The 13,399-nt window shown below is 37.7% G+C and overlaps 1 protein-coding gene across 3 annotated transcripts in view; it reads left to right on the top strand.

Annotated features, from left to right (window-relative positions):
* Window positions 1–13,399, top strand: part of abca12 (ATP binding cassette subfamily A member 12) — a 113,886-nt gene that overhangs the window by 46,915 nt on the left and 53,572 nt on the right. For all 3 annotated transcript variants that reach the window (XM_087804388.1, XM_087804390.1, XM_087804389.1), the window contains 8 exons: window positions 1,100–1,267; window positions 4,564–4,781; window positions 6,599–7,489; window positions 7,558–7,667; window positions 9,566–9,660; window positions 10,768–10,970; window positions 11,042–11,112; window positions 12,339–12,469. In XM_087804388.1, the coding sequence (XP_087660514.1) occupies window positions 1,100–1,267; window positions 4,564–4,781; window positions 6,599–7,489; window positions 7,558–7,667; window positions 9,566–9,660; window positions 10,768–10,970; window positions 11,042–11,112; window positions 12,339–12,469 (1,887 nt within the window). The remainder of the gene's footprint in view (window positions 1–1,099; window positions 1,268–4,563; window positions 4,782–6,598; window positions 7,490–7,557; window positions 7,668–9,565; window positions 9,661–10,767; window positions 10,971–11,041; window positions 11,113–12,338; window positions 12,470–13,399) is intronic.

Here is a 13,399-nt window from a genome sequence, read left to right as displayed (position 1 = left end):
GTAGTAATAGAAGTAGTAGTAGTAGAAGTAGTAGCATAATTATTAAGAGTAGTAGTAGAAGAAGTATTAAAAGTAGTAGTAGAAGTAGTAGAAGAAGCATTAAAAGTAGTAGTGGAAGTAGAAGAATGAGTACTAAAAGTAGTAGTGGAAGTAGTAGAATAAGTATTAAAAGTAGTAATAGTAGTAGTAGAAGTAGTAGCATAATTATTAAGAGTAGTAGTAGAAGACGTATTAAAAGTAGTAGTAGAAGTAGTAGAAGAAGCATTAAAAGTAGTAGTGGAAGTAGAAGAATGAGTACTAAAAGTAGTAGTGGAAGTAGTAGAATAAGTATTAAAAGTAGTAATAGAAGTAGTAGTAGTAGAAGTAGTAGCATAATTATTAAGAGTAGTAGTAGAAGAAGTATTAAAAGTAGTAGTAGAAGTAGTAGAAGAAGCATTAAAAGTAGTAGTGGAAGTAGAAGAATGAGTACTAAAAGTAGTAGTGGAAGTAGTAGAATAAGTATTAAAAGTAGTAATAGAAGTAGTAGTAGTAGAAGTAGTAGCATAATTATTAAGAGTAGTAGTAGAAGAAGTATTAAAAGTAGTAGTAGAAGTAGTAGAAGAATCATTAAAAGTAGTAGTGGAAGTAGAAGAATGAGTACTAAAAGTAGTAGTGGAAGTAGTAGAATAAGTATTAAAAGTAGTAATAGAAGTAGTAGAAGTAGTAGAATAAGTATTAAAAGTAGTAGTAGAAGTAGTAGTAAGAGTTAAAGTGACATTTTTAATCAGATTAGATTAGATCAGATTAGATTAGATTAGATTGATCAGTTAATCCCTCTGGAGATTTTCAGACAATAAGAACAAAGTGCAAAGAGATAAAAAAGACACAAAAACGATTCAACCATCACTTTTATCTGCGCGTCAAGTGGAATCTGTTCCTCGCATGTTTCTACATAATATGACCTTTCCTTTGTTTCGCTGCATTTTTCTTCTCCTGCAGAACATGTTGTTCTTCTTCTCCAGCAGAACATGTTGTTCTTATCTCCAGCAGAACATGTTTTTCTTATCTCCAGCAGAACCGGTTCGTTGACGAATAACGTGTTTCATCTCAAATTCTTCAGGCCGACGGTTCCTTGTCGTGCAGCGACGCCGTGGAACTGTGGGAACCGGTCGCACAGATGCTGGGTTTGTCGGAGGAGGACCTGAGCGAGTGGTGCCGGACACGACTGCAGAAGGTTCTGGAGGCTCATGAAGAGTCCAGCTCGGTTTATAGTCCACTGGGCCCAGAGGTGAGACGATGACGTCACTTTGTCTTTGAGACGCCAGTATAAAGTTTGACCACATGATGGCGGTGTTGCTACATATAAGCATCGATGAATCCCTGTGACATCATTCTTTACATCAACATGTCTTCATAGCAACATGTCTTCACGTCAACATGTCTTCATAGCAACATGTCTTCACATCAACATGTCTTCATAGCAACATGTCTTCACATCAACATGTCTTCATAGCAACATGTCTTCACATCAACATGTCTTCATAGCAACATGTCTTCATATCAACATGTCTTCACATCAACATGTCTTCACATCAACATGTCTTCACATCAACATGTCTTCACATCAACATGTCTTCACATCAACATGTCTTCATAGCAACATGTCTTCACATCAACATGTCTTCATAGCAACATGTCTTCACATCAACATGTCTTCATAGCAACATGTCTTCATATCAACATGTCTTCACATCAACATGTCTTCACATCAACATGTCTTCACATCAACATGTCTTCATAGCAACATGTCTTCACATCAACATGTCTTCACATCAACATGTCTTCACATCAACATGTCTTCATAGCAACATGTCTTCACATCAACATGTCTTCACATCAACATGTCTTCACATCAACATGTCTTCACATCAACATGTCTTCATAGCAACATGTCTTCACATCAACATGTCTTCATAGCAACATGTCTTCACATCAACATGTCTTCATAGCAACATGTCTTCACATCAACATGTCTTCACATCAACATGTCTTCACATCAACATGTCTTCACATCAACATGTCTTCATAGCAACATGTCTTCACATCAACATGTCTTCATAGCAACATGTCTTCACATCAACATGTCTTCACATCAACATGTCTTCACATCAACATGTCTTCACATCAACATGTCTTCACATCAACATGTCTTCATAGCAACATGTCTTCACATCAACATGTCTTCATAGCAACATGTCTTCACATCAACATGTCTTCACATCAACATGTCTTCACATCAACATGTCTTCACATCAACATGTCTTCTTCACATCAACATGTCTTCATAGCAACATGTCTTCACATCAACATGTCTTCATAGCAACATGTCTTCACATCAACATGTCTTCATAGCAACATGTCTTCACATCAACATGTCTTCATAGCAACATGTCTTCATATCAACATGTCTTCACATCAACATGTCTTTACATCAACATGTCTTCACATCAACATGTCTTCACATCAACATGTCTTCACATCAACATGTCTTCATATCAACATGTCTTCACATCAACATGTCTTCTTTACATCAACATGTCTTCTTTACATCAACATGTCTTCTTTACATCAACATGTCTTCTTTACATCAACATGTCTTCTTCACATCAACATGTCTTCTTTACATCAACATGTCTTCTTCATATCAACATGTCTTCTTCATATCAACATGTCTTCTTCATATCAACATGTCTTCTTCACATCAACATGTCTTCACATCAACATGTCTTCTTCACATCAACATGTCTTCTTCACATCAACATGTCTTCTTCACATCAACATGTCTTCTTCATATCAACATGTCTTCTTCATATCAACATGTCTTCACATCAACATGTCTTCTTCACATCAACATGTCTTCTTCATATCAACATGTCTTCTTCATATCAACATGTCTTCACATCAACATGTCTTCTTCACATCAACATGTCTTCTTCACATCAACATGTCTTCTTCATATCAACATGTCTTCTTCATATCAACATGTCTTCACATCAACATGTCTTCTTCACATCAACATGTCTTCTTCACATCAACATGTCTTCACATCAACATGTCTTCTTCACATCAACATGTCTTCTTCACATCAACATGTCTTCTTCATATCAACATGTCTTCACATCAACATGTCTTCTTCACATCAACATGTCTTCTTCACATCAACATGTCTTCTTCACATCAACATGTCTTCTTCATATCAACATGTCTTCACATCAACATGTCTTCACATCAACATGTCTTCTTCATATCAACATGTCTTCTTCACATCAACATGTCTTCACATCAACATGTTTTCTTCACATCAACATGTCTTCTTCACATCAACATGTCTTCACATCAACATGTCTTCTTCATATCAACATGTCTTCTTCACATCAACATGTCTTCACATCAACATGTTTTCTTCACATCAACATGTCTTCTTCACATCAACATGTCTTCTTCACATCAACATGTCTTCTTCACATCAACATGTCTTCTTCACATCAACATGTCTCCTTCATATCAACATGTCTTCACATCAACATGTCTTCTTCACATCAACATGTCTTCTTCACATCAACATGTCTTCTTCACATCAACATGTCTTCTTCATATCAACATGTCTTCACATCAACATGTCTTCTTCACATCAACATGTCTTCTTCACATCAACATGTCTTCACATCAACATGTCTTCACATCAACATGTCTTCACATCAACATGTCTTCTTCACATCAACATGTCTTCACATCAACATGTCTTCTTCACATCAACATGTCTTCTTCACATCAACATGTCTTCTTCACATCAACATGTCTTCTTCACATCAACATGTCTTCACATCAACATGTCTTCTTCACATCAACATGTCTTCTTCACATCAACATGTCTTCTTCACATCAACATGTCTTCTTCACATCAACATGTCTTCTTCACATCAACATGTCTTCTTCACATCAACATGTCTTCTTCACATCAACATGTCTTCACATCAACATGTCTTCTTCACATCAACATGTCTTCTTCACATCAACATGTCTTCACATCAACATGTCTTCACATCAACATGTCTTCTTCATATCAACATGTCTTCTTCACATCAACATGTCTTCTTCACATCAACATGTCTTCTTCACATCAACATGTCTTCACATCAACATGTCTTCTTCACATCAACATGTCTTCTTCACATCAACATGTCTTCTTCACATCAACATGTCTTCTTCACATCAACATGTCTTCTTCACATCAACATGTCTTCTTCACATCAACATGTCTTCTTCACATCAACATGTCTTCTTCACATCAACATGTCTTCACATCAACATGTCTTCTTCACATCAACATGTCTTCTTCACATCAACATGTCTTCTTCACATCAACATGTCTTCTTCACATCAACATGTCTTTACATCAACATGTCTTCTTCACATCAACGTGTCTTCTTCACATCAACATGTCTTCACATCAACATGTCTTCACATCAACATGTCTTCTTCACATCAACATGTCTTCTTCACATCAACATGTCTTCTTCACAGCACCTGGATGAGAAGCCCATGAATGCGGCTGAAATGGCGTCTACGGTGGTCGAGGCGCTTCAGTCTCTCTACCACGTCTACATGAGACGATCTGCTTTGACGCAGCAGTTCATCACAGCTGTCGGCAAACAGATCTCCACTCTGGCGGGAGAACCTCTGAGCCCCGGTGCAGAACAACACTTGTATGAGGAGCTTCGGGAAACGCTGCAGCAACACAGGTGACTTCAAAGCTCACGTCGTATTATTATATGCGTCTCAAACACATCTCAACTTATCATTTAACCTCAGGTCCTGGAGTGACTCACGTCAAGAATTTTCTGTTTCTACGAATATGTCACTTTCACCTGCGTCTCTCATTTTATATACATAAAGATTTTACCAGTAAATATGACAAATAGAGAATCTAAATCTCTTGTCTTTAAATGCTGGATGTTTTTAAACGTCTATAAAAGAGACACAGGTTTTACACATTTATAGAAAATATTTTTTGACGCAGTTATTTAGTTTTTCTGTATTTGACCTGTTTTTTTCAAAAGATTTTAAAAAAAAATGTCCCTTGCTTGAATTTTCTGTGGCCTCTCGTAAATGATAAAACTGATCTCATAGAAATGCTCTGATAAATCAATAGTCCTGCTATTTATAATTATTCTTTACTCCATTATTCATCAAGTTTTCTCTTTATTTTGTATTTTAGATTAATTATATTACTGCAAAACAACCGGTTTTATGGTTTCATAAACCGTGTGAGTCCCTTCAATAACAAAACAAACAATTATCTATTTAATAAATATATTCTATCTTATCATACAGCATCAGTAATATAAGGATAACCCAAAAAATACAATGAATTAATATACATTTAATAACCAATTATAAAAGCATAATCACACATTTTAATACTTTTTTTCTTTTCCCTCTTTATTATTCCTTCTATTTGATTTCTGACTTTGATAATATTAGTATTATTTCTGCTCCATTCGTCTCTTTGATTTTCTCAATCGTCATTGTTTTCCTTCACGGCCGTCACTGGTTTGATTTCATGGTCATAATATCATGGCCGTCCTCCTGCGTCTCCTCCGGGGCTTTATCACACCAGCTTGATATTCTCTTGCTCGACAGCTCCGAGGAAACTCGTGAGTAACATGTGACTGTTTCCAGAGAAAACACTCACACGGAGAAAATTCTCTCTGAAGAAAGAGTTCGTTCGAGGACAGACGTTTGCTTCACTGGACGACAGTAAACAGGAGAAATTTAAGCTTTTCGTGAACCGTGTCGGATTTTTTATGACATTTTTACGAGTTTGTGACGAACAAACAACGAAAACAAACATAACTCAGTGAAAATGTTCTTCCATTCCTGGATTGATTTTTCATTGATTTCCCTCCTTGTGTTTAATTTTTAATCATGAATCCATTTAAGGTTTATATTGACTTAACAACTCCTTGTCAGACCATGATGTTTGCGGATGATACGGGAAACCATCAAAGCTGTTTTTTGTGTTTCCAGTTTGTAGAATAGGTATTAAAAGTTGTAGTAGAAGTAGTAGAAGAAGTATTAAAAGTAGTAATAGAAGTAGTAGAATAAGTATTACAATTAGTAATAGAAGTAGTAGAAGTAGTAAAATAAGTATTAAAAGTAGTAATAGAAGTAGTAGAAGTAGTAGAATAAGTATTAAAATTAGTAATAGAAGTAATAGAAGTAGTAGAATAAGTATAAAAAGTAGTAGTAGAAGTAGTAGTAGTAGTAGAATTTGTAGAATAAGTATTAAAAGTAGTAATAGAAGTAGTAGTAGGAGTTCAAGTGACATTTTTAATCTGATTAGATTAGATTAGATTAGATAGACTCAATTAATCCCTCTGGAGATCTTCAGACAATAAGAACAAAGCTAACTATCACTTTTATCATCTGCGCGTCAAGTGGAATCTGTTTGAGAGTGAATCCATTTAAGGGTCGTATTGACTGAACAAGTCCTTGTCAGACCATGATGTTTGCGGATGATACGGGAAACCATCGAATCTGTTTTTTGTGTTTCCAGTTTGTCGGCGATGAAGATGTTCGTGGCGGAGCTGACGTCGACGACGCCGATGTTCCGGCCGTACGTAGACGCGGCGCACGCCGCGCTGACCCACGTCCTTCGACACAACCAGACTCTCTCTGAAGACGTTCTCCAGGGGGCGGCCGTGATCCTGCTCTCTTCTGCCGGCGACCAGACGTGGGGGGAGTTCCAGGCGGACGACCCGGAGACTTACATGGCATTGATCAGGGCTGTTACCAAACTGATGACGGACTTGGGAGTTTTCGAGGATTCGCCGGAGCTGCAGGAGTTTTTGGAGTCGCCGAAGACGGGGAGGATGATACAGGAAGTGTTGGCGGCGGTGTCTTGGTTGACCACCTCGGACGCCCCCGGGTTGGATCTCTTGTCGCAAGCCGCGCCCAAAGTGACCGACATCATGAAGCTTTTGTTCTCGTCGCTCAGAGAAGTGGGCGTCGACGTTCCCTGCCTGGAACCCTACGACCTCCTGGTGGAGAACACCATCGGCATGATCCGGCAGTTTGTCAAGACCAGTGGTCTCCTGGACATGATGGAGCAGAAGATGCCCGACCAGCAAATGTCCCCCGGCCTCGACCATCGAAATCTCTGGCGAGAAGTAAAACCAGCACAGAAGTATCACCGAGTCCTGATGGACGACTTCATGGACCTGGTTTCCATCGACTACGCTGCTCTGTTCGAGGCGCTCGCGGTCCTTCCCACCGCGGACGAGATCACGGAAACCGCTCATCAGTTCTTCGCAAATCCACACCTGAAGATGGTGATCAACGGACTTTTACGAAGCGCGTCGTGGGACGTGAGCCCGTCTCAGGAAATGACCATCGACTCGTCCGTCGCCGCCCTGTCCTACCTCACCTGTTCGGATAAGACTGAACTGTAATTCTTCATCGCCATCCAACCCGTGGCGTCAGTCGCTCATTCTCGTCTTTCTCGTCTGCTCTCAGGTCGTTGCTGCAGCCGTTGATGGAGGCGGCCGTGGAAGTGATACCTGAAGAACTTCCGTTCGCCTCCCTGGTCAAGACTGTTGCATACGTTCTGGCGACCGAAGTTCAAGGTAACTTCATCTTTCTTAACATAACGTTAAAAAATTATCACCATTTTGGCAAACTTGACTTGACTGGGAAAGCCTTCAGAGATGATGTTGTTTTCTGATGACGTAGTGATTTGTGGTGAGTAAAAGTAAGGAAGTAAGTAGAAATCTTTATTTATATAGCGCTTTTCCAGACCAGGGTCAGAAAGCGCTTAAACAATCAAAACAATATTCAATAAAGTATATACTTTAAAGGTCAAGATAAAACTGATAACACAACAGGAGTTCCAGAAAATCAAGGAAAAGCCTGAACAAATAGAAACGTCTTAAGATGTTTCTTAAAGGAGTCAGTAGATCATCAAGAGCAAAGAGAGAGAAGATCGTTCCAAAGCTTAGGAGCAACAGTCTGGAAGGATTTCTCTCCTCTGGTCCGGAAGTTCAGGAACCATCAGTAGATTCTGATCCACAGACCTCAGAGCCCGAGCTGGGGTGTAAGTCTGGATCAGATCACTGATGGAAGGTCTGACCAGGAATAGATCTGAAAGTAAGAACCAGAATTTTAAAATGATCCTGAAAGAAACTGGAAGCCAGTGAAGAGTTTTAAGGATTGGAGAAATGTGAGTTCTTCTACTAGAGCGGCTCAGAATTGACTCAATTGAACTCAAACTGAAGCTAAAGTGAAGCTAAACTGAAGCTAATCTGAAGCTAAACCGAAACTAAACTGAAGCTAAACTAAAACTAAACTGAAGCTAAACTGAAGCTAAACTGAAACTAAACCGAAGCTAAACCGAAGCTAAACTGAAGCTAAACTTAAGCTAAACTGAAGCTTAACTAAAGCTACGTCACTGATGACACGTCTTTACAGCAGATACTGACGTAAATGTCTCGAGAAAAATACTAATTTTCCAACAGAACAACAATAATAACACAATGAAACACAACTTAATAACTTGTTTCTATTAGAGTTGTCGAGTGTCGATGATGGTGTTTCAAAGACTGGTTACAATCAGTGTTAAAAAGTAGTAGAAGAAGAAGCTGTCGAGTCATTTCCTGTTAGTGTGTAGCAGCAGAGTTTGATTTGAGACAGAACTACACTGTCATCATTTGAGCACTTTCTTACATTGTACCTTAAAGCAGTGCACTTAGAGAATTGTGCAATTTGAGACACAGCTCAGGACTAACTTGAGTATTCTTCGTTAAAATACCATGTCATTCTAGAAGCGAACACCAGGGGCGCTCTCCTCATTGTGCGACTGAAACCCATCATTTATTCAGCAGATATGAAAAATAAGACTTCACACCGGCTTAGCTTCGGCTCCCAAAGTGCCGGAGGCCACATGGCTCTTTTCCAGGGGGGATGCCACTCAGCACCTTTTCAAATCTCATTAGCAAAGTAGAATCCAATCATCGGTCGCCGACGCCGGCGCTAAACATCCCGCGCTCTCGAGTGGACGTCCACGACCCGCCGTTAATTGGCGTCTGTTCTCGTGCGATTGTAGGCGCGAGGGTCGCTCGTGTGTCTCGTGGTCGTCGGGAAACCAAACAACCGTCGTCTAATTTTTGGGTTAATTACTCGTGTCCCGTCGGCGCCGCCGGTCCTGCCTTTCTGAGGCTTCGTCGCATGGGTTTTAATGCGCGACGGCCTCCGGGGAACCGCTCGCCCCCTCAGGACCACCTCACTCTGGGCTTCAAGAACATCGTTAGCTCGCGCCGCGACGAGCGGTAACGAAGCCCAGTGGGAGGTCGTGTTGTGTTGTCACCTCGGTGACCTCTCTGACCTCGCTGACCTCGCTGACCTCGCTGACCTCGCTGACCTCGCTGACCTCGCTGACCTCGCTGACCTCGCTGACCTCTCTGACCTCGCTGACCTCGCTGACCTCTCCATCCACGTCTAATCATCTCCCCCCGTCCTGGATTCCTAGAAGTGCAGAAGATCCTGAAGACCCTCGTGGAGTTCCTGCAGACGAACAAGACCGACCCGCGGTCCAAAGACACCTGGAACAAGATGACTTCTCAGGTGTTTATACCTTTTTCTGAATCATAGTGAAGTCTTATTTTAAGTTTATCAGAGTTTAATGGAACATTTCAAACTTTTAAATTCAATTATTTAAAAAGAAGTTTAATAATTTATACATTAAGAGGTTTTATATGCTTTAATTGAACAAATATACATTTAATAATAAGAGTTTTTCTTTAATAATTGAATTTAAAATGTTATCAAAATGTATTTGCAAAAATATTTACACATAGCGATTTATTTTTTAATCCCAATAATTACAACATAAGTTATTATTTGTTGCCTTTTAAAAGTTGTATATATTACAATTATTCCATAAATTATATTTTCTACAAGAATAAAGTGGTATAAATTAATTAATTAGGAGATTGAAGTAAAATATATTAAGTTTATTTTAATATTAAAGACGCTTAATTATTACGAGATGATGTTGATTATATTCTGGTAATAAAAATATTAAATTAGTATATATTACGAATATTACCTGATTAAAGTCTTATATATATATCGTTGAATTATGAAATTAAAGTTGTAAATATTACATTTATTACGATGATTAAAACTATTATTATATATTATTAAATATTATCAACATTTATTTACGCATCATTTTTAATTTGTTGCATTTTAAAAGTATTATGAAAAGTTAGTAAATATTAAAATGATTTATAAAAAATATTTTCATGAAGAATTTAAAAGGGTTTAAATAAAATAAATGTAATTATTGAAATTTAAATATCAAACTCTTGGTGTTAAAAAGATGCATTTATTTGTTAAATTTAATAATAAAAATAAGAAAATCTCTTGAAACAAACAAACGAAAAGTTTTCAATATAGAAATAGTTCAAATGAATGATTTAAAAACAATAATATTCTCGACATTTGAATGAAAGAGAAAAATAATGATACATTTTAAATATTCAGATGGTACTGATTTACTTCATAACTAACGTCTAGAACAATACAGTGATTTTTAAGACGATGAAGAATTAAAAGTATCAACTAATAAACCAGGATCACCAGAGAAAGATAATCACAGGATCAGATTCAGGCGTTAAAGTCAAGGAGGAAGTGATTCTTGAAAGTGAGACTCTGGTGTTCCTGCAGGTGTGTCTGCTGGAGAACCAGGAGTCCATGCAGGACCTGATGAGGTCCTACCTCTACATGGAGCCGGGGCTTCTGTGCGAGGCGGTTCTTCCGCTGCTGCAGGTTCTCGTGGACCTCAGGAGCATCAAGTCCTCGGAGCTGGCGGAGGTGGTGTTCCAGACTGTCATCGGGGACCCGGGCACCTACGAGGTCCAGATGGACTGGTACGTGATGTTCCGTGCGACCATGAAACCTCTGGTGGATCAAGAGTTGATGTGTTGATGTGTCGCCTCAGGACCTCCTCCATCAGTCAAGGTCTGGGATTCAACGACGCCAGCTCGCTCGGCATCAACACGACCGCACCGGGTAAGAAACATGTGTGATGTTACCATGACGATGATGCTTCTTCTAATATATCAAAGATTAATACTACGGTGACTCACGGGGTAATACTAAGGTGCTTAGGGAGTAATACTACGGTGACTCACGAGGTAATACTAAGGTGTTTAGGGAGTAATACTACGGTGACTTACAGAGTAATACTACGGTGACTCATGGGGGAATACTTAGGTGCTTAGGGAGTAATACTACAGTGACTTACAGAGCAATACTACGGTTACTCACGGGGGAATACTTAGGTGCTTATGGAGTAATACTACGGTGACTTACAGAGTAATACTACGGTTACTCACGGGGGAATACTTAGGTGCTTATGGAGTAATACTACGGTGACTTACAGAGCAATACTACGGTTACTCACGGGGGAATACTTAGGTGCTTATGGAGTAATACTACGGTGACTTACAGAGTAATACTACGGTGACTCATGGGGTAATACTTAGGTGCTTAGGGAGTAATAATACGGTGACTTACAGAGTAATATTATGGTGACTCATTGAGCAATACTACTGTGACTTGTGGGGTAATACTACAGTGCTTAGGGAATAATACTATGGAGACTTACAGAGTAATACTATGGTTACTTGTGGGGTAATACTACAGTGCTTAGGGAGTAGTACTATGTTGACTCACAGAGTATGAGTACGATAACTCACTGTGTAATACTACGATTACTCACAGAGTAATACTACGGTGACTTACAGAGTAATACTATGGAGACTCACAGAGTATGAGTACGATAACTCACTGTGTAATACTACGATTACTCACAGAGTAATACTACGGTGACTTACAGAGTATGAGTACGATAAATCACGGTGTAATACTACGATTACTCATAGAGTAATACTATGGTGACTCATGGAGCAATACTACTTTGACTCGTGGGGTAATCCTACAGTGCTTAGGGAGTAATACTATGGAGACTCACGGAGTAATACTATGGTGTCTTGCTGAGTAATACTGCGGTGAAATTAATGTAAAGTACTTTTGTGAGCGCTACATGTCTGTAAGGTGCTATTTAATTAACTGTACTAATTATTACTGTAGTTTTGTCGTCAGTTGTGTTCTTCTGTGTGGTTTAACGATTGACTCAGTATTTCAAGTGACTTTGATTTTCGTCGACCTTTGCACGAGTAACTTGTTGAACTACGTGAAGCATCAACGTTTATCCACTGATCTCATGTTTCCAGGCGTCATAACTGTCGGCGAGTTGATGAAGAACAAGACGCTTTTCATGAAGGACGTCGACGAGTACATCGACTTCCATCCTCACGCTCTTCAAGTACTGATGAGCACGAAGCTTCCTCAACATAATATACAGGTGGAACCTTTTAGTATTTCTATATATAGATAGAAACAAATATATCCAAAGATAAACTTCTACTCATCAACACCTGGTGCTGATTCTATTACGTTGATGACTCGTAAAGATTACGTTTACAGTTGTATGTATTACATTTATTAGGAGATGAAAATAAATGTATATATTACATAATAACAAGATTTAAGTTTTATAAATTGCGTTTATTACGAGATTAAAGTCAAATGTATTAGTTTATTTTGAGATTAAAGACACTTAATTATTGCAAGATGATCTTGTATATATTAAGTTCATTAGACCATTAAATTAGTATATATTAAAAATATTACCACATTTAATTCGTATAAATTCCGTTTATTACAAGATTCAGTTCATAGACACGTTCATCACAATACTAAAGTTTTATATATTAAATATATAATTTATATTAATAGTATATATTACAAGATTAAAATCATATTAATTATTATTATTATATTATGAAATTAAAGTCGTACATATAACATTTATTACGTGATTAAAGTCAATTTTATCACGTTTATTTTTTTACGATGTCGTATATATTGAGGTAATAACGAGATTAAATGAGTATATATTACAAATATTACGAGATTTAAGTCGTGAATATTAGTTTTATTACAAGATTAAAGTCATAAACACGTTTATCACAATATTAAAGTCTTATATATTAAATATATAATATATATAAATCGTATATATTATGAATATTCTGAGATTTAAGTTGTGAATATTAGGTTTATTACAAAATTAAAATCACAAACACGTTTATCACAAAATTAAAGTCTTATATGTAACGTTTAATTATGAAATCAAAGTTGTATAAATTACATTTAATTATGAAATTAAAGTCATAAAAATTACTTTTAATTATGAAATGAAAGTCATATAAATTATGTTCATCACGAAATT

This window comes from Callionymus lyra, chromosome 12 (genome assembly GCF_982586985.1).
Source record: "Callionymus lyra chromosome 12, fCalLyr1.hap1.1, whole genome shotgun sequence".
Taxonomy (NCBI): domain Eukaryota; kingdom Metazoa; phylum Chordata; class Actinopteri; order Syngnathiformes; family Callionymidae; genus Callionymus; species Callionymus lyra.
Note: the sequence above shows the minus strand (reverse complement) of the source record. Positions and strands in the feature narration are given on the sequence as shown.